General features: G+C 40.9%; 1 protein-coding gene across 1 annotated transcript; it reads right to left on the reverse strand.

Moving 5' to 3' along the window:
* Positions 1-5,959: 5,959 nt before the first annotated feature.
* LOC121399810 (mucin-5AC-like) lies at positions 5,960-26,879 on the reverse strand. The gene is made up of 11 exons (XM_041581509.1): positions 26,794-26,879; positions 21,989-23,713; positions 21,644-21,898; positions 21,341-21,453; positions 18,148-18,367; positions 16,240-16,377; positions 14,278-14,415; positions 12,743-12,823; positions 10,696-10,808; positions 8,755-8,944; positions 5,960-6,965 (listed from the first exon to the last, which is right to left on the reverse strand). Exons 1-11 carry the CDS (start codon positions 26,834-26,836, stop codon positions 6,760-6,762), a joined length of 3,222 nt encoding a protein of 1,073 aa, XP_041437443.1. The 5' UTR covers positions 26,837-26,879; the 3' UTR covers positions 5,960-6,759.

A 26,879-nucleotide genomic window follows, 5' to 3' on the forward strand; every position in this document is an offset into this window, starting at 1 on the left:
TTGAGCCTGTATTCAATAGCTGGAAGGCCACAGAATCCACATTAATTGGTGTGCCTCTGCATTGCTGAAATCTGTATCTATGATCCTAGAAGAATATGGGGTGACCAGGAATGAATAGACAAAAAAAGAAAGAAAGGCGAGAGTAGGCAAGAACTGCAACTCCCAGCATCCGCACCAGATATCAGTTTGTATTACACAGTCATAAATGTCACAATATGTTTTTCAAAAGGAAAACCAAACTCACTAATACATGAAGCACTTTCCATACAGCAAGGTTGTTGGGTATGTTGAACAGTGTATGAAAGCACATGCATTACTGCAACCACAACACATTTATATAGTACAGAGAATTATAATATGCTGAAATCATTCTTATATTATAAAAAAATAAATGCTCACTTCTAGTCAGTTAAAATACGGTCATTTTTTTTTTTTTTAAAGTTGACATTTCTACTCATGGTCACAAATACAATACAAATACAAGATATAAAGTTTGTATAGGTGGAGTGAGGTTGGTATTGCAGTGTAAAATAATTCACAGGCTGTGTATTCTTCCTCTGCTGTGTTTGCTAATCTGAGTTTGTCTCCTGCGCAGCCTGTGAGTATTTGTGATGTGGCTAGTGATGGGCGAATTTGTCCTGTTTCGCTCCGCCAAAATTTCCAAACGGCGAATAATTCATGAAAAGCATTGAAATCAATGGGCGTCAAAATAATCTTGACGCGCGCCAATTTCAACTCCCGCAAAATTTTTATACATGCGCCTATTTTGTCCAAATGCATTTAAGTCAATGGGCGTCCGTATAATTTTGACGTGCAACAATTTTTATGCACATGGCTATTCTGACGCGCACCCACATTTTTTCGACGCGGCGGATTTTTCAACTGCAAATTTTCCCCACAGTTTCGCTAATTTATTTGTTGGCGGCAATTCGCCGCAAATTCGCCCTAGATGTGACATAAATGCCTATTACTGAGAAGTCAGGGGGACTATTTCATACATCCCAACTGTCCTGATTTTGACAGCTCAGCCCTCAGTTACTGAAATGTCCCGGCTTTCTCTTTGATCTCCTGCACTGAACACCCAGAAAATGATACAAATTTGTAAAACTTAATTGGCTTTTGGCAGAGAGCCCAGAATACCCGGCAGGTGCACTTCAATAATTTTGTAACAATTTAAGAAGAGCAATGAAAGAACTGTTTAAGATAAGCAAGTCTCTTGGAAAAACTGTGACTGTGACAATTCACCTTCATTAGCAAAACTGTAATAACACATAAAAATCACAAAAATGTGTTCAAATTTTCATAACCTGCCAAATTTAGTAAAATGAACATGGTAATTAGAGGGTGTAGCCACAAAATGGGCGTGGTCATTCAATTTTGCCGCATCTTTTTGCTCCTATAAGGCTAGGGTTGCCACCATTTCACCCAATGGAAACTGGGCAGGGGGCAGGGCATTGACATGGAGGGGTGTGACCATGACGCAGCAGGGGCGGGTCATGATGTCGGGGGTGGGGCCATTACGCTGTGATCGCCATGTTAATCACGGGGAATCCTGCCCGCTTTTCCTTGTTTCGAAAGGAAGTTTTGACCCAAGCAGCCCTCCAAAATACCGGGCTGTCCGGGTCAAAATGAGATAGGTGGCAACCCTATATGAGGCATTGCACTCACACACAGACAAAGAGTGCACATACATGCTAGATTACATCATCCAATGACATTCCTCCCAATTGTCCCGTTTTCAGCAGGACAGTCTTGCTTATGACAGGTCAACCCGCAGTCCAGCATTTGTACTGAAAAGTCCCAACTTTCTTTGCACTGAACAGCCAGAAAAAGGAACAAAGTGGCTAATTGGCTTTTGGCAGAGAGCCCAGAATAGACACCAGGTGCAGCTGAGATACTTTGTAACAATTTTGAAATAAGAAAATAAGTAATTGTAACAATTTAGATAAGGAGGTCCCTTGGGAAAAGTTAGACTCACAGCTTAAAGGGCAATTCACCTTCATTATCAAAACTGTAATAACTGGGGAAAAAACACAGAAATATGTTCACACTTTCACAACCTGCCAAATTTTGCAAAAGGAACATGGTAATTAGGTGGTGTGGCCACAAAAAAATTTCCACGCTACGCGGGGCAACTTTTTTTGTCCCTCTTTTTGTTTCCAAAATGTTGGCAGGTATGCAATAAATGGTCGGGACTTTTACACACTACTTCCTGGTACAGTCAGAAGCTTCGTTATTTCAGGTGATCAGTGATGGAGCAGCTGAACATCACAAAATGGAGGCTCAAGTTAAAAGGGAAATGTTTATTTATATATTGATATGACTGATACACAGAAAACAAACATACAGCTTTATTACATTATTTGGCACTTTGAGCCAGATTCAATTCAGTGAGAAAAAGTTATCTCACGGTTTATCAAATGAAAACTCGTGGACGAGATTCAGTTCGAGGAGAAAAATATTTTCTCCAAATTCAGTTCCAGTTTTGTCCCCATAAACACGTGATAAACTGTGAGATGTTTTTCTGAATTGAATAGCAACTCAAATTGAATCTCGTCCATGAGTTTTCACGTGATAAACCCTTTTCTCACTTGAATTGAATCTGGTCCTTCAGGGCAGAGACACACGGCGATTAATCTCCTCTTCTTCAGGCGACTAATCTCCCCGAACTGCCTTCCCGTCAGATAGAATGTAAATCGCCAGCGGGATGGCACTCGGAGAGCTTCGGGGCGACTTCGGAAAACGAATCGCTCTGAGTGCCATCCCGCCGGCAATTTGGATTCTAGCCGGCAGGAAGGCTTTTCTGGGAGATTAGTCGCCCGAAGAGGAGGAAATTTGCCGCTGAGCGACTAATCTCCCCGAATCTGAGCGTGTGTCTGTACCCTAATGATGTAAGTTTGCCTTCTGTCCAAGCGACAGGCTGAGCCCTTTGATAAGTCCAATTATTTGCTATACAGGTCACTTAACTGATTAGATATCCAGGAATGAAGTCCTTGTCTCACCTCCATTACCCTATAATGATTGATCATACAAGATATTTCACCACACATATAGTTACAAGCTGAACACGTTTTCAGTCAGTCAGTAGGGTAACCCCCCTCCTATCTCTGCGGTAACTTAGTAGTAGTGATGGACGAATTTATTCGCCAGGCGCGAATTTGCGGCGAATTTGCGCGTTTCGCAGCCAGCGAATAAATTCGCGAAACGCCCGCGAAAATTCGCGTCAAAAATTCCGGGCGCCGGCGTCGAAAACGAGACGCCAGCGCCGTTTCGTGAATTTTTCGCCGTTTCACGAATTTCACGCAAAATTCGCGAACTTATCAGCGAACCGAAACGGCGCAAATTCGCCCATCACTACTTAGTAGGAAACAGCGCCCATTATGCACCTGTTTTACAGTATATATATATAGTGAATAAAGTACCCCCTTTTGTAAAATATAAGGATATTATAAGTTACCGAGGAGTTTCATGACCATATAAAAACACGAGGCCGAAGGCCGAGTGTTTTTATACAGGTCATGGAACTCCGAGGTAACTTCTAATATCCTCATATTTTACAACTGGGGGTACTTTATTTATTATAATACACAAATTTCAATGAGTCATGTGACAGAAATGACATCAGAACTCACCGTTTATAACTGATGACATCAGAACTCACCGTTTATAAGGATATAATTTACAGGATATTCATAGCTTTTGTGTATTATATATGTTCTAGAACAACTTTTAAGTTAACTTTTACAATTTTCTAAAATAGCTAATTCTAAGCAGTTTTTCAATTGGTCTTCATTTTTTCTTTTTTATAGATTTTGAATTATTTGCCTTTTTTTCTGACTCTCGTAAGGCTACAATTGTATTGTTATTGCTACTTTTAGTTTTACTCATCTTTCTATTCAGGCCTCTCCTATTCATATGCCAGTCTCTTATTTAAATCAGTGCATGGTTGCTAGGGGAATTTGGATGATAGCAACTAGCTGAAATTGTAAACTGGAGAGCTGCTGAATTAAAAGCTAAATAACTCAAAAATCAGATGTGATAAAAAATGAAAACCAATTGCAAATTGTCTCAGAAAATCACTCTCTACATCATACTAAAAGTTAAAGGGGAACTTCGGCTTCCAAACCAAAATTTGATAAAGAGCCCCACATAACACAGAAACCCCTAATATATCTATCAGCGTTATCGGTTTCTTCAAAAAGTATGAATAAATATAATTTTCTATGCTGAAATCCAGCTGTTTAACAGTTCTTCTCTTTCTGCATCATTTGAAATCCTGGCAGGGAAGGAGGGACTAAACACTGATGTTACAAATTGTAACAACTTCTCCACAGCTTACAGACAACATGCAGGAACTACATAACCCACAATGCATTGCACTGTGATGTATGTTCCTTATTGAAACCACATGTGCAGGGAATTATGGGGTTTGGAGGATGCAGGCTGAGGACAGATGGCTGTTGATACAAAGTAACAGTAGTCAGACAGCTCAGCAAAGTAGTCAGACAGATCAGAAGGAGAGCAGGGGGCTACGCTTAGGGAACTGTTCCAAACCATTACAAATCATTAAAAGTCTGCATATTTTTAATTGATGTATTGATGTATATTGCAAAGTTGCTTGAAATTGTGTTTACTTTTCAAAAAGCTTAAGTTATGTTTTTGTGGAGTTCCCCTTTAACTCAGAGGTGAACAATCCCAATCGCTGATTGCAACATCATAACCTCGCCCATGTGATGTAGCACACCCTGCCTGCTGCATCAGTGACCCTCCCCTGTGACCCTCCCCTGTGGATCATGAGCCACACAAAGGTGGCAGCCCTAGCTGAGAGGGTTTAGATGAAATGTCCAGTAAACCAAGGGATAAAAGGGGAAGTGCTTGAAATGCTGTGAAATGCTGTCAAGCAGTGCTTAAAAAGCTGCGAAGGTGGGATAATGTAACTATAGTTGCCAAAGTTAGCTCCTCTTCTAGTAATCTATGGCAACAGCAGGATTTGCCAGTCTGCAAAGATTTCATTGGTTTCTGCGGGAGCAATCTTTGTATCCATTATTAAATTAAATTAAAGGGCATGTAAAGGCAAAAAAATAAAATCCCATTTTTACTTTCTTTAATGAACCTATCTCCAATATACTTTAATTAAAAAATGTGTATTGTTTTTATAAGAAACCTGACTGTATGCAGTGAAATTCTCCCTTCATTTACTGCTGTGGATAGGAATTGTCAGACAGTCCCTAACTGCTCTGCAGGGAAACAATCATACTTATGAACAGCAGGGGGAGCCCCCGACTTAGTTTCCAGCCATGCAGAACTCAAGCAGCTTTGTTTGTTTCCCTGTAGAGCAATCGGCGACTGTGTAGAGATTTGTATTGGATTTTATTTTTGCCTTTACACCCCCTTTTTTTTTGCTGCAGCCACTGGTTCTGCAGAGTTGGAGAAAGTTTGTATCAAACAATACAAAAACGATAAACTCCACATTAGATTACATGACAACACAGGACCCAGTGCAGTCTGTATATTCTGATTATTACTCAGTCTTGCTGTATCAGCTTCTGGCAGATATTATTTGACTTGTGTTGTTTTGATAATTTATGACGATCCCTAAGCAGCCCAGACCACACTGAGCATGTGCACAGTCTTGGTCTTGCAAAGATATATAACAAAGTTACAAGATGGTGACCCCCTGTGGCCAACTTTGAAAGTATAAATCATTTGTTTGATTAGACTTGTGGTGCAGTAAGTTCATGTTTATGTTTAGTATACAAAATACAGCATTTCTAGTCTTGTTCTATTTTAGACTTTACTTCCCCTTTAACCCTCTTTTGTGCGTTCCATATTTCAGATATTCCCTTGCATATCAGTGACCCCCCCTCTTGACATATCCAGTAAATAAAACAAGGCATCTTACCAAAATATCATTTATTACATCTACTCAAAAAATAGTTTAAACAATAAATTATGCAGAACGTAGTTCATACTATTTTAATGTGTTATAAATAGAATTATTAATTCGGGATTATGTATAATAAGCAGGCTGAGCAAGATTACGTGAGTTACATTAATTTAACTCAAGGAACGAGGCAATTTTCACATTAGGAATGTTCAGTCTGTGGCCCTTCAGCTGTAATTAAACGACAGCTTCCAGCAGTTTTTGCTTGCTGGGGACCATGGGAAATGTAGTTCAGATATAAGTCTGACATCCCCAATCTGGAGTAAAATTCGCCCCCAAATATAAAGTCATGGGAGATATTGGCAGGTAAAGTCTGAGCTGAACCAAACCCAGCAATTACAGATTAGTAATACTTTCCTATCGATCACACAACAAGTTGGCTGTTGTACAGACATGCTTTAGCTTTATACAAGCAAGTCTGCGATGCAGTGAGCGGATATCGGTGAGAAAGCAAAAATAAAGGGCAGATCCTATACCGACAAACTGATCTTTCTAGACATGTGGAACATTACTCGGGGCTAGGGTTGCCATCTTTTCTGGAAAAAAAATTCCGGCCTTCCTATATATTTATCTTTTTTCCCTATTAATAACATTGGGATCAACCATCATTTTTACCAACCTGGTCGGTAAAATACTGGCCAGGTGGCAACCCTACTAGGTGCCCGCTCTTATTCTAATGTTGGGTCCTATCCATGTAGCTTAGATTATTGCCTTCAGCACATTAAATATAATTATACGTCATATTATATGAGACTGGCAAATTAGTGATACAGAATAAATACAATAGGCAGAGGTACAAAGAGCAATAGGGATAATTAGCGATAGGAGAGGCTTCTGGCCATCTCATCACTGCTAACACTGGGTTTGTAACGTCCAAGTCTCCCCCCAGTGTTGTAACATATTAGTGCAATCACCGCAACCAATAGCAGAGCAACTCCCAGAAACACCCCGATGACAATGACAGCAGTTCTCCAGCCGTAGTAGGGGTCTGTACTGCTTCCTGAGGTGGCAATATCTGTCACTGTAAAGAAAAGAATAAGAAGTAAATACAGATATATTCCATCTGAAAATATGTTGAGATTTATGTGTAATGGAATATCATGAGCAAAACTGTCCCGAGCATCCGTTACCCACAGCAAACACCTGGGCATGTCCTTCCATTACATTCAGGGGGGGTAATGTAATAAGAGTTGCACCAGATCTAGCAACTGTTAACAACCAATCAGATGTTTGCTTTCGAAAAGTTGGCCAGTAAATGATGATTTTAAAGGATTAAAGTGGACCTGTTATCCAGACACAAAAAGCTGTATAATGAAAGTCCTTTCAAATTAAACATGAAATCCAATTTTTATTTTTTATTAAAGCATTCACAGTTGTTTTAAGCTCATTTAAAAATCTCAGCTGTCAATCAAATATTGTCTGCCCCTCCTCTATGCCTTAGGCAGACAATTACTTTCACTTTCCATTCACTTACTAGATGTCACTGCTCTCCCCACATCCCCTCGTTCTCTTCACCATTTAATTGTGTAGCCAGGGCATGGGGATGGACATCAGGTCCCCCATTCTGGTGCACAAACAAGATTCTGAGATGATACAAGGCTTTCCTTAACAACAGTGTCCACAAAATGGCTCCTGCCTGCTTGTTATAATTATGAATTCCCATACTGAAGGAAACATGATTCAAATAATTTATATAGTGTAATTAAAGTTCATTTTGCTTGACTAATGTGATAGAATGGGATTTTGAATAATTTTTTGGGGTGACTGGTCCCCTTTAAAGGAATGGAAGGAAGGAATTCACTGGGGTGGTGGGTGTTAATTTGTTATCAACGTCCCCCTCATCCTCAGAAATTCAGTTTAGTGCAGACTTTTTGGGTCTTTTACTTACACCAGCCCCAGGTACAAGTGCAAGAGTTGTAAGGGACCAAACAATGCTGAATCAAAGACCACTTCTGTCTGTGGTCTGGCTTCACTAAGTAATACGATTTAAGCAATTGGGATTTGAGCACCCAGATATTATTTGCTGGTGGTCGGATTAATAAGGTGTGCCTGTGCATGTAAGCTAATAGTAATATATAAACTATAGATGGTACTATGTAGTTAAGCAGCAACAGAGTTACTATACTAAGGGGGTTATTTATCAAAGGTCAAATTTTGTATACCTCGAATGAACTTGTATTAACTCACAACTCGAATGGTTTCTAATTTAATAAAAACTCGAAAGGGAAAAACTCGAATCAGCGACTTCGGGGATAACAACTCGAAAACTCGAATTGATTAAGTTTTCAGCTGGAAAAAACTGTAATTGATCGAGTTGTGGGACAAAACCCTCTGGAAAAAAAACATGAACATCATGAAGGCTATCTTCAAATGGTTCAAGGTACCTCTGCCATTGACTCCTACATGACCTCGACAGGTTTCAAACGGTGTATTTTTTGGATTCGAGCTATTTCGTAGTATAATAAATCTCAAAAAAATTAAATTTTCTTGGAAAACACAAGTAGTGTGTAGTAGTAGATACCAAGTTGCCCAGAGGTAATGTAAAAAAATCACAGGCATGTTCTTAAGAAATTCGAAACAGGGGAGTCTTTTTTTCTATTGACAAAGCAATAGTTGTAGCCCAGTGGATAGGAAGTTCTCTAACAATATAGGGCACATTTTTAGTACTATATTGAGTGAAAAATGCATGTGATTTTTGAGTCTGGTCCACAAAAGGAACAGTTTGCCAACGCTCTACTCTCAGCTCAAACCAGATTACTCTTACAGCAGTCATACCACACTTAACAGCAAAGCTGATGGTTAGAACTTACTCATGCTTGTAATGTTACTGGATATCAGGAGCGACACTGCGTTAATGAGAGTCGCTTGGACTGTGTTGGTATCGAGAGTTGACGATTGTGTTGTCCATATAAAGTAGGCAATGACACTTCCTGGTCTGAAGCCAACCACGGTGATATTAAAGGTGCTGTCACTTAGCGCCACTTTCATTGCGTTTACCACCTGCAGAATGAGAAACACTCATGTAACCAGGGAACATACAGTACATGGATAACAAATGGTCTTTGCAAAAATTCCAAATATGCACAAAGTTGACAATGACTGAGTGTGAGGCAGAACCAACACTAGGCTTAGGCAGAAGAGGCCCAGGAGTAATGAGAGGGGACCTTAGGCACATCCCTGTGCCACCTCCTCTAACTCAAGTCCTGCACTGAATGAGACTGAATGATGGCGATGGCCGGGGTATAGGGGAGACACAGAGGAGTTGCAACAGGTGATCGGTGAGTAGGGGGATCTTGTCTTGGAGACACTTCTCTGATGGCCCAACTCTAGTGTGAAATTACATTTGTTATTTATATCTCTTATTTTTCAATACATGCCCTGTCCCATTGTGAGACTCTAATTCTTCATTGCAAGGGTCAGTAAACTTAGCAACCAAATGTCAGCTTAAGTGAAGATCTGGAGAACAGGTTTCATAATTCAGACTATTATCTTATATCATACTATGGGCACATATCTGGCAAAATATCCAGTACCCAAAGCAGGTGACTTACAGCAGGTTGCAATTATCACCTGAAAATGCCTACCACCTTCAGTCACCCATGTGTAGGGGCACCTAACACTTTCCCATTCATGTCAATGGGAAGAAAAACATGATGGGTAGCCACTCCCTTAAACATCTAATCCAAAGGGGCAAATACCGTATATACCCGAGTATAAGCCGCGTTTTTCAGCATCCAAAATGTGCTGAAAAAGTCTACCTCGGCTTATACTCGGGTCAGCGGTACCCGACTCGAGTAGCTGAGATTGCAGTCACTTTTAATCATTCCTATACCAACAAAACACTTGGGGATAGACTGCAATATCCCACAATGCCCTCTGTTGGTTATATGAAAGAATAACAGTGCGCCCTCTGTTGGTTATATGAAAGAATAACAGTGACTGCAATATCACACAGCGCCATCTGTTGGTTATATGAAAGATTAACAGTGACTGCAATATCACACAGCACCCTCTGTTGGTTATATGAAAGAATAACAGTGCGCTCTCTGTTGGTTATATGAAAGAATAACAGTGACTGCAATATCACACACACAGCACCCTCTGTTGGTTATATGAAAGAATAACAGTGACTGCAATATCACACAGCGCCATCTGTTGGTTATATGAAAGAATAACAGTGACTGCAATATCACACAGCGCCCTCTGTTGGTTATACGAAAGATTAACAGTGATGGCAATATCAAACAGCACCCTCTGCACATGGTAGTGGGACAGTGGGACAATGCACACAATAATCCATTTGGCAATTCTCTGTCACCATCAACTTTGCAAAGAAGTCCGGTTGATCGCTGGGGGGGTCACTTTGGCAGAATGTGCGCTGCTGGGAGACAGGGCTGTAGTTGTGTCTAGGCTTATACTAGAGTCAATAAGTTTTCCCAGTTTTCGTAGGTAAAATTAGGTACCTCGGCTTATACTCGGGTCGGCTTATACTCGAGTATATACGGTATATCAAAATGTGAGAATAAAGTTTTCCACATATACAATTTTTAGTTTCATATTTAGGGTTGAACTCTAAATATATTCCTTAAAAACGTATACATATCCATAAATAGCTGGGGAGTTCACCTCTGTCAAGTTATCTTGACCTCTATTGTTAGTTTTTGATGAATATGCCGCAATGTGTTGACACGCTTTAATAAAGTAAAAAACACTCAGAGTTCCAGTGAACTAGAGATCAATGATTTCCTTACATTCCCTGTGAACTGTGCTGCTTTGCTGATGTAGGCGGCGCTGCTTCGGTCGTACAGGTCTGGAGTAAAGGTCCAGTCATTGAACTTGATCGCCGAAGCAACAGCTTTTTTATCTGGATAAAAAAGAGAACTTGAGGGTTTTTTTGGTTTTTAAAAGAATTATTAAATAAGAGTTTATAATATCGAAGTTCCTCTGATTAGACTGACAACGGGCATATTTATCAAAGAGGTAACAAATCTCACCATGATCTTCTTCTAGAAAGTGGAATTAGGCAGTCCAGGTCATTATACAGGTATGGGACCTGTTAAACAGAATACTGGGGACCTGGGGTTTTCTGGATAAGGGATCTTTCCATAATTTGGATACTCATGCCTTAAGTCTACTAGAAAATCATTTAAACATTAAGGGGGGTAGTTATCAAAGGTTAGAGTTTAGCGTTAGAGTTTTTTATACCTCGAAAGGTATCATATTTAAGAAAAAACTTGAATGGCAAATCACAATTCTGCGAGTTTGAGTCCCGAAACTACAAAAAACTTGAATATGTTGAGTTTTCAGCGGGAAAAAACTTGAATCGCTTGAATTATTTGAGTTTTGAGGAAAACCCTTTAAAAAAAAAACATTGAACATCATGCAGGCTGTTAACATGGTTCAAGGGACCTCTGCCATTGACTTCTACATGACCTCAACAGGTTTTAGGTGTATTTTCAGATTCAAGCTATTTCCAGGATAGGGGTATAATAAATCTCAAAAAATTCGGAAAATGTGAGTTTTAACCAAAAAAAACCAAAAACTCAAAAACTTGAATTTCAGTGGAAAATACAACTCGAATCTTAATGAATAGGCTTGTTTTGCTTCAAATAAGGATTAATTATATCTTATGTTTTATTATAAATGAGAAAAAAAGGAAATCATTTTAAAAAATTTGGATTATTTGGATAAAATGCAGTCAATGGGAGATGGCCTTTCTGTAATGGGGGCTTTCTGGATAACGGGTTTATAGATCCCATACCTGTATATTCTTTTCACAGTGCCTTGTTCAAGTGCTGCAATTGTGAATCTGTGGCAAAACTAGTTTAGTAAATGCATGGTTGTATCGAAACGTGGCCGAGTATCCAGAAGCAGCACTGTGATCCGGAGTGTGCTCCCAATATATATGTGTGTTCACAATAACCAAATCACTAGGGTGTGCTCTTTACCTTTGGTTCATGAGTGATTTCATTTTACCACGGCATGTTAATCAGTGGCAGCACGTGAATACAATGCAGACACAAAGCTCTCTGTGTAGAACAGGCTGAGCCATATATTGGCCAACACATGAACAGAAGTAAACACATATATTATATAATACCATAATATAATATTTTACCTAATTCACCTTTACAATAACTTCCCATATGTAGTGATGGGCCAGGTATGGATTCGTGGAAAATTTTCGAGTTTTGCCGCCCGCGAATGTTTTCGGCGAAAATTTGCAGGTGAAAAATCTGGCTCTGGCTTGTTGTGTGTCAAAATTGGCGTTCACATAAAAATTGTCATGTGTCAACATTATTAGGACCACCATGAATTTAATGCATTTGGACAAAATAGTCGCACTTATAAAAATTGTCGCTCGTGTCAAAAATTGACGCACGTCAAAATAATTTTGATGCTCATTGACTTCAATGTGTTTTGTGAATTTTCGTTGTTTCGCAAACTGTTTGGTGGCCCAGATTCGCCCATCACTACACAAATGTTACAGAATCTCGTATCCGTAGCAACTTTTTAATTGGACATTTTTATTTTTTGTAGCTTAATAATTATTTCTCTCTCCAGCTGTCAGATAAGGGGGTTCACTGACCCCGACAGCTGAAAAACTATTTCTCTGTAAAAACTATCATTTTATTGTTCCTGTTCGCCTGGTTGGTAGGGTAAATCAGACTGGCCATCAAAAAGCTAAATAATTCAAAGACCACAAAAAAATAAAGAACAACTGCAGATTGTCTCAGAATATCGCTGTCTGCAACAGTTAATGTAAAGGTGACCGTACACATACAGATTCATACTCACTTGCACATATGGTGTTTTTGTTGTCGAGGCAGGTGCTATTGCTGGTGCAGAATGTGGTGCTGTTAAAGCATGAGGTTGGGTCTGCAAAATGAATATTACAGGTTTATTGATGAACAGGCAAATTCAACACACACAGTGCTTTACATACATGCTAGTTTAATACACAGATGGAATGCGCTCCCTGCCCTGAAGAGCTTGCAATCATTGAGGAGCTTAAAGTCTATGAGATGACTTCACTGCTGCTCTAGGGATGGTAAGTAAAGGTGCCTGGACTCTCCCCAGAGCGTCAGCACATCTGCTGCTATATTACATTGGGTGGACTATAGCTGTCTCCTACATATCAGTACTAAATATGTTCTCAGTGACCTAATTAGTTGCAATTGGTCCTGGCTGCAGGATGTATACCCTGGCCCCGAACCCGGCCACCCCTGGACTATCATGCCAGAAACATTCTTCTGCCCTGCCCTCACAAAATGCTTTATTACTAGCCCCAATTGGGAGAGGGCTCGGTGAGATTGTACCCCCTGCACCGCTGGTAGTTACATCACTGTACATTCTTATTGTAACATACTACTTAGTTGTAACCATGGTGACTGCGGGTACACACAGATGCACAGGGCACCCCTGCAGATTCCAGTGTTCACCGACGCCCTTTTTGGGCCCTTGGCTTTCTGCTGCTGAACCGACCAAGGGGTAGTGCAAAAGTAGTAGTCCAAAGCAAGGTACCGGCAAGGATTAGGCAAACGCTTAGTCGAAGGTCAGGCAAAGGGATCAAGGAATTGCAGTCGAAAAGTCAGGCAGAAGTCAAAAAACAGGAATTCAAACACGATAACAACGATTCGGCAGGATCAGTAAACTGAAACAAGCTTGGGCACTATCAAAATGGAGGACTGGGCTTTTAAAGATGATTTGGCGCCAATAATTCAAATTTGTTTGGCTTGGCTTCAAGCGCCAGCGTCACTGGGCCCTGAACCAGGAAGTGCACGCCTGCGCACCTGCACACGAGGAGAGACACGCCGGGAGGTAAGAGACGGAGAGAATCTCCCGGCCCGTCTCACACTTATGCTAAGACATTGCATAAAGCCCTACATGTGGTCCATTCCCAGAGATTCTACACAGGCCCACTCATGATCAATTCCGACTGCTTTGGCCTACCACCTAAATACCCTTTTGAGCAAAGGTCGTCTTGAGCAGCTTCAGCAGATCTTCCAGGTATAGTTGCCGACAATTTACATCTCACAGCCCAACCCAATTGCTGTTTAAATATATTGTAATTCATGTATCCTGCTCCTTCAGGTCTCTGTCAATCACTATGCTGTATTTATTCCAGAAGCACCGGATCCAGCTCAGGACCTTTCTTGAACACATCTCAACACAATATTTTCATGCATTGCTGACAATGACAAATACCCAAGAATGAAATCATTCCCGGCTGTGACGTTTCACAAAAGTGATTGTCCATGAGGAAAATCAGGAAGAATTTTTGATTTTTTAAAAATCTTACCCTTTTATGGTAAGGCAGGTTATGTACTCACCGATACATTGTTGGCCAGGGTTAGACGAGTTTCCATCTTGTATCCCAGGCAAACACTGGCACTGATAACTTCCGATGGTGTTGTTACAGGAGGCTAGAGTTGGGCAAGGGCCGGGACTGGCGGCACACTCATTTATATCTGCAAATGGAAAGCAATAAATAATGTAGGGCCATGGTCACTAAGAGGCTGCAGTATAATCATTTGTATCTGGAACTGAAAACAGTTAAAGGAAAACTATACCCCCCAAACAATGTAGGTCTCTATTAAAAGATACTGAGTAAAACAGCTCATGTGTAAAACCCTGCTTCGTGTAAATGAACCATTATCATAATAATATACTTTTTTAGTAGTATGTGCCATTGGGTAATCATAAATAGAAAATTGCCATTTTAAAAAATAAGGGCCGCCCCCAGAGATCATAAGATTCACTGTGCACATACAAACCACATGTAAGGTCACATGAGCCAATTAACAGACAGAGTTCAGCCTTTTGCTTCCTCACTTCTTCCTGTTACAGTTAGTGTTGTAGTATTTCTGGTCAGGTGATCTCTGAGGCAGCACAGATAGAGTCACAAAATGGTGGTTCAAGGCAAGAGATGTAAAAGGGCAATATTTACTTAAATATATATTCCAGTTTGGTAAGATTCTTTAATATGTCATTCAATTTGATATAAACTATCTGTTGCTTAAGTATTCATTTTGGGGGTATAGTTTTCCTTTAAGGATCGATGGTTGCAAAGTAGTTGCTCTTAAATCCCATAAAACCACCACTGCCTTTAAAACTTCGAAGCCAATGAGTATTAAGGGTATTGTAGAATATAAATCAGCTGGGGGACATAGTTCAGCGTCATCGGTTAACGGTGTTTCATAAATGGTCAACCCAATAAAGACAAAAGCCAAGTTTTATCTGCCACTTACTTACATTAACATAAGGTATTCATAGGCCTTATGCTACATGCTAGAGATAAATATCACCAGGGATATTGCCCACAGCAACCAATCAGATCTTTGCTTTTGTTTTTAAACTTGTAGATGACTGTTAAAATTGAATTGCTGCTTGATTGCTATGGGACGAGGAGTAGGGCGAGATGTCGCCCTCCAACCTTGCTGTGCTACTCTGCTTTACAGGACAATGTTGGGGCTGCATTTATGGGGTCCTATGTCATTCAGCTGGGAGAGGGCAGGAACGTTTTGGGGACTAGTTATCACTAAAGGTATTGTTCTCCTTTAACTCTCACATAAGGAACCACTTTAGATGTTCTACCATTTTATTATTTAATTTAAGGTGGTACTGGAATATCATCATTGATAGTATGGAGACATGATGATGACATGCTTCCCTCCCCTCCTTAACGCTTAGGGTTATTAACTAAAATCCGAATTAATCTAATTTTTTTTTATTAAACCAAGCATGACCAAACTCCCATCCTCAATTTTAACTTATTTATCATTAAAATAACTCAAAAAAATCGGATTGTGGAAAGACTAAAAAAAAAATCAAGCGAAAACCCGAATCGTACGAATTGTTGGATTTTACTCATGACTTGCTAAATTTTTTTCAGGTTATCGCTAAAAACGTTTTTGGAATATCGTACGAAAACCCAGCGCAGATCGCGATGTCTTCAAATGGGAATAGGCAGGGCCGGGTTTGATAAAGCCCTCCCCCGTGGTCGCAGGGTGCACAGAAGTACTGGGGAGCTTTGAGTTCCCGGTGCTCCTAAGGATGCGGCTGGACGACATGCCGCTCCTAAAATTTTGGCGCCCTAGGCCTGGCAATAGGGACACCACAAATCTGGGCCTGGGAATAGAGACATCTGCCATTGACAGATTTGGACTTTAAGAAGCCTCGGAGTAGAAAAAATCTTTTTTTTTTCCACAAAATATTTAAGTTATTCCCTTTAAAAGCCCAACCAGAAAAAAATCGAGGTTTAATAAATAACCCCCACAATCATTTTGTCTTACCTACGCAGGTTCTTCCAGGAACACTTGGATTGGTGTCATTAAACCCAGACCTACACTGGCAGGTGGCTGCTCCATTTAGGGACGTACAGTTGGCATAAGCAGAACACGGATTTACTGAAGGATCACACGCATTTTGCACTGTAGGGAGAGAGTGTTATTTTTAGTACCGGTAAGTTAGAAAGGCAGCAAATAAAGAGTTAGAAACTCAATATAATAAAAAAAGTATAACTGTTCCCAGTGGTGTCACTAGATATTACTGGGCCGCACAGCAAATCATTTTTCAGGCCCTCAAAATCTCTAAAGATTGACCTGTTCAATTTTAATATTTATTGAAATTGTAATTGAATTAGGGCCTCATAGGGCCCCTACACTTCCTGGGGCCTCCGTCCGAAAAGTAGCTCGCGCCAAAATCACAGCGCGTCAACACTGTTCGGACTCCCATTGACTTTAACACTGGTGTCAAAATTGACACGCGCAACAATTTTCGAGTTTCGTTAATTTTTGGGGAAAAATTCGCCCATCACTAGCCGCAGGGTCTGCTCCCTCTGTAGTTACACCACTTACTGTTCCATTGTATGGATAGTACTTGATCTGTGTCTTTTCTCAGCCTCAATTGCTATATATTAAGGGCCCCATTGGGGAACAGGGGTCTTTTTAACAGAAAATGAGTGAGGTATTGAAGGAGACTGTGAATATGAACCACAATAGGCTGGTAGGATGGGACTTATTGGGGCTGTGGCCAAATATATCACAATGTGGGAATCACATGGAATACAGTATGAACATAAGGAATGACTCTTCCAAGCATCTGGGCTGGTTCACCTTCAGGCTTATTTGTAGATAGTGATGGGCGAATGTATTCGCCAGGCATGAATTTGCAGCGAATTCCCACGATTCACCGCTGGCGAATAAATTTGTGAAACCATTGCGAAAATTCGTCGCGATTGTGCGCTGGTGTCCAAAAAATGGTTGCCGGCGTAATAAACGAGACGCCAGCGCCATTTCGCAAATTTTTAGCTGTTTCGCAAATTTTTCCGGAAATTAGCACATTTTTCGGCGAATCAAAACGCCCAAAATTCGCCCATCACTATTTGTAGTATGTTATGGTCATTTCTTAGCAACTTTTTAATTGGTCTTCATTTATCATAGATTTTGAATGACTTGACTGCTTCTTCCGACTATTTCCAGTTCTCAAATAGGGGGGGGGGGGGTCACTGACCCCACCAGCCAAAAAAACTATTGCTCTGTGAGGCTACAAATTCCTTTGCTTTTATTTCTATTCAGACCATCCTATATTCGTATATTCGTAAAAACATGTAAATAGTGATGGATGAATTTCTCCCGTTTCGCGAAACGGGCATAAAATTTGACGCTGGTGTCAATTTGTGGGCGTCAAAATTGACGCTGGCGATAATTCCGATGCGCATTAAATAAACCCAACAGGCTGGTTTTGCTTCCAATAAGGATTAATTATATCTTAGTTGGGATCAAGTACAAGGTACAGGTATGGTACCTGTTATCCAGAATCCTTGGGACCGGGAGATTTACGGATAACAGATCTTTCCATAATTTGGATCTTCATACCTTAAGTCTACTAGAAAAACATGTAAATAGTGATGGGTGAATTTGTCCCGTTTTGCAAAACGGGAGAAAAATTTGACGCTGGTGTCAATTAGTGGGTGTCAAAATTGATGTTGGCGACAATTCCGACGTGCATTAAAGTAAATGGGCGTCCATTTACTTGTCGGCGGCGTCTGAATTGCCGACGTCGTCAAAACTTTGACGCCGGTGAATTTTCGCTGCGATTTCGCAAATGTATTCGCCACCAGTAAAACGTGGAAATTCAGGATCAAGACACACAGCCATTTAATTGTCTTCCAATGAACCAATTAGTAGAACCGTCTTTACCTGCAAACCTGTAAGAGTTTGGGTCAACTTTATATGTGGAGCTGCTGTTGAGTGCGCTGGTGAATGACTGAGTCACGTTGGTCAGAGTCATGTTATCAGCCGTATTTGTGGCTATGGAAAAGTCGGCGATGATACTTCCATTCCTGATACCGGTTATGAAAATGATCATTCTCCCAGAGTTAAACAGGGCCTTGGTGTCCGATGGCACATTATTCTTTATCTGTCAATCAAACAAAAGAGGGAAGGACTTTAATTAATTTCTTTTACTTCAGCATAGACTGGGGCATATAAAGCAGCATTGGTGTTGCCTTCAGGGCTATAAAGCAATCAAATGCTCACTTTCATTAATCATTGTAGCCCAGGCAAAGCTGTTGGGTGTTTGGTCTGTTGTGTGCACAGAATATTCCTCCTCTGCATGCCTGGATACATATGACCTGGAGCTGCCATTGCTACATGACAGCAAACCACAGGGGTCATTTTTGAAGTGGAAGGCAGTAGTGATGTGCAGTCGGGTTTTTCCCTAACTCGCCCTCCCTCAGCCCACACCCGCCTGCATGTGACTTCTGGGTTCCTTTTATAGGCCTACACGACCCGCCCTGCGGTGATGTCACAATAGTGGAGGGGGGAGCAGGCATGCGGCTATAAAGCCGGAAGCGGGAAGACAAAAGCCACCCGTGAAGAGGAGTGAACATGTCGGCCCGAACCCGCCCGACACGCGGGTCCCATGGGTATCAAGCTGGCCCGCACATCACTAGAAGGCAGGATGCAAAGCCGTGTCGACTGGGCTGGTGGGACACCGGGAAAAAACCCGGTGGGCCCATGGCACAAGTGGGCCCTGCCGGCCCAGATCCGCCACCTTGATTTCTTCCCGGGTCTTCTGCCTCAGGACCCCTCCAGACCCTGAGGGCTACTGGCTCAGGGCCTCCTGCCTGACGCATGTGTGTGCAAGTGCACACTCATGCATGCGTGTCAGCATAGCTTTTTGGCGCCACCAAACAGGACGTGCACTGACGCACATGCGGGAGTGCGTACACACGAGGCGGGGGGGAGGGTTGCAGGACAGAAGGCAGTGAGGCAGCAGCCCTCAGAGTCTGGACGGAGGCCCTGAAACAAAAAACCTGGTGGGCCCCGGGCCCCCCAGTCCGACCCTGGTGCAATGTACAAAAAAAGTGCAATCCATCATTGTTTTTAACATTTTGAACTCTGGTTTAGAATTAGCATTGGGTCTGCTTTTCCTTTTGGGAAGTGCATGTAGGCACCCCCCCCCCATCTCTGCCCATCAATTGGTGCAATGAATGACGTCCTTTTGTTATCCCAACTGCAAAACTACAAGAAACAACAGTTATCTGCACAGTGTAAATGGTGAAAACAGATATCCCGGCACTCCACAGAAAGTAGGTTTCTACTATGATCCAGAATACTTGGGAATAAGACTATGAAGATTTTCATTCATCCAGGTCATGGTATATCTAGTATAGGTAAATCTAAAAACAACTGGACTTGCTGAATAATCAATGAAGACGTTGCACTACTCATCCGAGCAGCTTCTTCAGTTCAACTGACTGGTGTGGGAAATTCTCGGCATATAAACTCTTCCACTAATCCAATCGCAATGGCACATTGTAACTCTTCAAAGAGGTGACTTCTGAAGAAATTCACAGAGGTGTAGATTCTGTGTAGTTACTGTGATAGGATTATCCAATGTGTCATGCAACTCTTAGAAAGAGGTGTTACTTGTGAGATTTGCATGAATGGACGTGTGAAGTGTTCTGGAACCGCCGGGGTACAGATGTTAGAACAGCATTGTATGTAGCAGTCAGGTGGTGTCCAAGCCCCCCGCCTCTGTTCAGGGATGGTTTCTCCTCCTTGACATAAATCGCCTTGTTCAAATAAGTAACACCTCTTTCTAGGAGTTGCATGACACATTGGATAATCCTATCACAGTAACTACACAGAATCTACACCTCTGTGAATTTCTTCAGATGTCACCTCTTTGAAGAGTTACAATGTGCCATTGTGATTGGATTATTGGAAGAGTCTAAATGCTGAGAACTTCCCACACCAGTCAGTTGTACTGAAGAAGCTGCTTGGATGAGTAGTGCAACGTCTTCATTGATTACTCAGCAAATCCAGTTATTTTTAGATTTACCTACACTAGATACTTGGGAATAAGGGATCTTCCTGTAATTTGGATTACCATACTCATTTAGGCAATAGATAAAGCCAGTAGTATTGTTTTGACAACAAAATCCATTCTCGCACTCCAAAAAAAAAATCCAACAGGCAGACCATAAGTATAAAAGTACAGAATGTTCTTATGCAAATTAAATGGTTATACAATGGCTTGAAGCATTTTTTTGCCTTCATGCGTCAGTAAGATCAGAAGTTTGCTGTAGACATCATAAATCAAAGATTTTTTACATTTTTACACTTATGGCCTGCATGTCGATTTTTGGAGAGCTAGGTCAGATTTTGTTATTGATGGTATTCTGCTCCCCTTTGTGGAAGGCTTGGGGTGTGTCACCCAAACCCAACATTTCTACTGATGAGTTTGTCTCTACTACTACTTAGCATATCTTGGTTCACTTTTTTAAAATAAAGATTATTTTGCCACCAATATGAATTCATGCAACTTAGTTAGAATCAAGAACAATGTCCTGTTTTATTAATACAGGTATCCGGAAACCCATTATCCAGAAAGCTCTACATTACGGAAAGGCCGTCTCCCATAGATTACATTTTATCCAAATAATTCAAATGTTTGATAATGATTTCCTTTTTCTCTGTAACAATAAAACAGTAGCTTGTACTTGATCCCAACTAAGATATAATTAATCGTTATTGGAAGCAAAACCAGCCTAATGGGTATTTAATGTTTAAATGATTATTAGCAGATTTAAGGTAAAGAGATCCAAATAACAGAAAGGACCCTTATCCAGAAAACCCCAGGTCGTGAGCATTCTGAATAACAGGCCCCATACCTGTATAGAGAAAAAGGAAATCATTTTTTAAAAAAAATAAGAATTATTTGCTTAAAATAGACTCTATGGGAGATGGCCTTTCTGTAAATCGGAACTTTCTACATAAAGAGTTGCCAGATAAAGAATCCCATACCTGTATCTCAGTGGAGATAGAAATCAAATCTATGAGTTATTTAACTGGGGCAAACTGTGCCCATGTGACTGCTACTCACATCTGCTGTGAAGTTGGCTTCAAACTCTTTGTATGCCGCGCTGCTTTTATTGCCCAGATCAGAGGTATATACAGTACTTGTTATCCGGATTTCTGCAGAAAATAATTTTCCATCTGCAAGTAGACAAGGGGAGTATCATTTGTAGACAATAAAAACAGTACTTGTAAGTGTTGACAAATGGTAATAAATTCCCAAACCAGCAGACTCAAAATATCCTTTCAACAAAAAAATATGCACCATTGTGGGCTGTAGGACATTGATGTCTCATGTGTGTTTTTTTTTTAATTAACAAAAGAACCATACCTGTGGTAACACTGCTGGTAGTATCGGGTCTGTTCGGACAAGATAGTTGCTTTACAGCAATGTCATACTGACTTGCAGGAAATAGACCAGAAAATGTGACCGTTGAACCAGACGTTGTTTTTATGTCTACGACTGTGTTGTTCTTTGACAGTGTCACATTGAACTGAGCTCCAGTTGGTCCATTTTGACCAATAGGCATGAGCTGGATTTGATCACTAGACACCTGGATCAGCTGAATGGACACAGTCGATTGTGCTGCAAATACAAAAGGCGCATTAGAACTCAGTCACAAGTGGTACTACAAAAAATTTATTTAGAGTTTGATTGAATACATTAGTTACTTACCACAGGCTGAAATGGTTGTTGTGGTTGTTGTTGCTGTGGTTGTTGGTGTGGTGGTGGTGGTGGTTGTAGCACTGCTAGTAGTTGTTGGTGTTGTGGTACTGGTATTAGTGGATGTAAGACTGGTTGTATTTGCAGTTGATGCTGTGGTCGGTGTTGAGGCTACAGTAGATGCTGTTGTAGATGTGGGGACTGTAGAGTTAGTGCTTGTAGTCTGAGTTGTAGAATTCTGTGCTGAAGAAGTTGTGGATAAGGAAGTGGACGTTGCAATAGATGTAGTAGTTGTGGGTATGGTAGTGGTGCTTGTAGGTTGAGTTGTAATTGCATTACTTGTTGTGGATGACGTATTAGTAGCTGTTGAAGTATTTGAAGATGTGGGGGTGGTAGTAGTGGTGCTTGTAGGAGTTGTAGTTGCATTACTTGTTGTGGATGATGTAATAGTAGCTGTTGAATTATTTGAAGATGTGGGAGTGGTAGTAGTGGTGCTTGTAGGTTGAGTTGTAGTTGCATTACTTGTTGTGGATGACGTATTAGTAGCTGTTGAAGTGTTTGAAGATGTGGGGGTGGTAGTAGTGGTGCTTGTAGGTTGAGTTGTAGTTGCATTAATTGTTGTGGATGACGTAATATTAGCCGTTGAAGTATTTGAAGATGTGGGGGTGGTAGTAGTGGTGCTTGTAGGTTGAGTTGTAGTTGCATTACTTGTTGTGGATGACGTAATATTAGCTGTTGAAGTATTTGAAGATGTGGGGGTGGTAGTAGTGGTGCTTGTAGGTTGAGTTGTAGTTGCATTACTTGTTGTGGATGACGTAATATTAGCTGTTGAAGTATTTGAAGAAGTGGGGGTGGTAGTAGTGGTGTTTGTAGGTTGAGTTGTAGTTGCATTACTTGTTGTGGATGACGTAATATTAGCTGTTGAAGTATTTGAAGATGTGGGTGAGGTGGTAGTGGTGCTTGCAGATTGAGTTGTAGTTGAATTACTTGTTGTTGATGATGTAATAGTAGCTGTTGAATTATTTGAAGATGTGGGAGTGGTAGTAGTGGTGCTTGTAGGTTGAGTTGTAGTTGCATTACTTGTTGTGGATGACATAACAGTAGCTGTTGAAGTATTTGAAGATGTGGGGGTGGTAGTAGTGGTGCTTGTCGGAGTTGTAGTTGCATTACTTGTCGTTGATGATGTAATAGTAGCTGTTGAATTATTTGAAGACATGGGTGTGGTAGTAGTGGTGCTTGTAGGTTGAGTTGTAGTTGTTATAGCTGCCACACTTGTGGTGGATGATGAAGCAGTAGATGCTGGTGTGCTTGCAGTTGTGGGTACAATAGTAGTGGTGTTTGTAGGCTGCGTTGTAGTAGCAGTTGTTGTGGATGAAGCTGCAGAAGATGTTGCAGTCATAGCTGCAACTGTTGTAGTGGTGCTAGTTGGTTGAGATGTAGTATTTAAAGCAGTGGTAGTTGTTGTAGATGAGGGTGCAATAGATGTGGAAACTGTAGCTGTGGTGCTTGTGGGTGAAGCTGTAGTAGTAGAAGTAGTCAAAGCAGCAGTAGTTATAGTAGATGTTGCAGCTGTAGTTGTTGGTGTGGTACTAGCAGTGCTTATAGGTTGAGTTGTGCTAGAGAAAGCTGTTGCAATTGTTGTGGATAAGGCAGTAGAACATACGCACAGAGGCTGAGTTGTGCTACTGTTTGCTGACTGTAATGTTGTACTGGTTACACTCTGTGCCATGTATAAATCTAAAATACAGAAGAAAAGTGAAATCAAAAACTAGAGTTCTTGTATCTTGTATCTCTGTTACATAATAATAGATCATATTTTTCACTGTACCATTTGTTTCCATTAGATGTGAATTTATATATTACCTTAAAGCAAGCACTTCCTAAATTAACTAACATTACTGATATTACCTCATTGGACTGGGACACAGTGGCAATCAAGTTACAAACCTGGCCACAATAAATGGGGGAGACATGATATATTGCAGCAGAGCTCACGAGATGTTCAAGGGCCTGGAGAATGACAGAAGGTGAGTCCCACAAGCCCTTTGTTCAGTGTGAAGATAAAAACTGGGTAAATAGATAGTATGTGCAAAATAAAAAATGTTTCTTATATAGTTAGTTAGCCAAAAATGTAATGTATAAAGGCTGGAGTGACTGGATGTGTAACATAATAGCCAGAACACTACTTCCTGCTTTTCAGCTTTATAACTCTGAGTTAAAGTGGCCATACACGGGCCGATAAAAGCTGCTGACAGACGGCAGCTTATTGGCCCGTGTATGAGGCCCCCCGACGGGCTTCACCGATCGAGATCTGGCCGAAAGTCGGCCAGATCTCGATCGGATGGGACAAAAAATCCCGTCGGATCGCGGCTGCATCTATTCGTTGATGCAGTCCCGCGATCCGACCGCCTGTTAGGCATCGTTAGGATCCAATCGTTGGGCCCTAGGGCCAACGATCGGATCAGCCCCATATTGCCCACCTCAAGGTGGGCATATCGGAGGGAGATCCGCTCGTTTGGCGACATCGCCAAACAAGCGGATCTCTCCATGTATGGCCACCTTTAGGGTGGCCATACACGGGCAGGTTAAAGCTGCCGATATCAGTCCTTTAGACCAATTCAGCAGCTTATCTGCCAGTGTATGGGGCTTCCGATGGGTCTCAGGCCAGATATTGGTTGGGCAGGTTTGATTTTTTCAAGGATCGCATTGGCTAGTTTGTTGAGGTCCTTGTCCCGTCAGCGCCCATTTACTTTGTTGTAATGCGATTGTTTGGTCCTAGGGATTAACCCGATATTGCCCTGCCTTTGGTGGGCATATGGGGTTAAAATCCACTCGTTTGGTGACCTTGCCAAACGAGAGGATCTTATCATGTATGGCCACCCTTAGTCAGTGAAGGAGAGCCACATGGGACATAAATATTCAGTTAGTTTGCTTTTGAATCTGACCTGCGTGCTAAGGATCAAAAGCAAATGGTTATGACCCATATGGTCCCCCTTCAAGTCACTGATTGGTTACTGACTGGTAACCAATAATAGAGCTGCAAAGCAGGAAGTTGGGTTCTGCCTATTATGTTAGACATCCAGTCACTCCAACATCTATAGATGACACTTTTGGCTAACTAACTATATTAGAAACATTTTTTAATTTTGTACAGCCTATCTATTTACCCAGTTTTTATTTTTACACTCAACAATTCCTTTAAGTGTTAGCAAAGCAATTCATATTGTAGGAGCTCTGCAGCTCCACACGATGAAGTCATTCCCAGTCTTCCAGAAATTAAATTACCAAATAATTTCTGGAAATATCTGGAAACCAGCTATCCAGAAACCTCAGAATTATGGGAAGGTCTTCTCCCAAAGACTTCATTTTTAGCAAATAATTAAAATTTTTACACTTTTTAAAATGTTTCCCTTTATATCTGTAATAATAAAACAGTAGCTTGTACTTGATCCCAACTAAGATATAATTAATCCTTATTGGAGGCAAAACCAGTCTATTGGCTTTATTTAATGTTGATATGATTTTCTAGGGCCAGATTCAATTGAGTGAGAAAAAGTTAACTCGTGGTTTATAATGTGAAAACTCAAGGACAAGATTCCACTCCAGAAGAAAAAACTTTTCTCCAAATTCAGTCCCAGTTTTTTCTCCATAGACTTTTCGCCATATACTTTAATAGACTTTTCTGAATTGAATAGCAACTGAAATTGAATCTCGTCCATGAGTTTTAACCCTTTTCTCACTGAATTGAATCTGGCCCAAAGCATGGAGATGCAAATAACAGAACATCCCCAGGTCCCAAGCATTCTGGAGAATAAGTCCCTTAACTGTATAACTTACTCCCAACAACAAAAAAACCTAGTATTTGGTTCATTTTTACTACCTAGACATTATGTTAAGCACCATGTATGTAACAATTACAGGATGAAAGAAAACTCAAAATGGGTCATTTATGAAGACCCTGTATAGAACCTGAAGAGGTGCTCTAAGGGGCACCCCTAAAATCTCAAATCCTTTTGTGCTCAACCACCCAGTGGATAGATAGACAGACAGACAGACAGACAGATAGATAGATGGATGGATGGATAGATGATAGATAGATAGATAGATAGATAGAGAGAGAGAGATACAGAGAGATAGAGAGAGATACTCAGAGCGAGAGAGAGAGAGATATACACAGATAGATGATAGATAGATAGATAGATAGATAGATAGATAGATAGATAGATGATAGAATAGATAGCTAGATAGAGACACAGAGAGAGAGAGAGAGAGAGAGAGAGAGAGAGAGAGAGATACACAGAGCGAGAGAGAGAGAGAGCTACACAGAGCGAGAGAGAGAGAGAGAGAGAGAGAGAGAGAGAGAGATACACAGAGCGAGAGAGATACACAGATAGATGATAGATAGATAGATAGATAGATAGATAGATAGATAGATGATAGATAGATAGATAGATGATAGATAGATACAGAGAGAGAGAGAGAGAGAGAGAGAGAGAGATACACAGAGAGAGAGAGAGAGAGAGAGAGAGAGAGAGATACACAGAGAGAGAGAGAGAGAGATACACAGAGAGAGAGAGAGAGAGAGAGAGAGAGATACCATCCTATTTAATTCATTCTTCCATATGAAATAAGCAATTACAACCAGTTGTGCTTCTATACAGTCCCCTTGTAAGCTGACCAAGAATGTTAGTTACAGTCAGTTGCATTCGGTACAAGAAGTTCATTCTGACAGTGCTGTATTTGTGTTACTCCTGAACATCTTAGAGCTACAGAGATAAGTTCTACCTTTTCAGGGTGTCTGTGAAATACACACTTACCGCAGAGGGCAGACAAAGTGAATAAATAGACCCATCGTTCCATGGTAAGATCTGCTCCTCACACCTTCAGCAGCACCTCAAGCTCC

Source organism: Xenopus laevis, chromosome 2L, assembly GCF_017654675.1.
Source record: "Xenopus laevis strain J_2021 chromosome 2L, Xenopus_laevis_v10.1, whole genome shotgun sequence".
Classification (NCBI taxonomy): Eukaryota; Metazoa; Chordata; class Amphibia; order Anura; family Pipidae; genus Xenopus; species Xenopus laevis.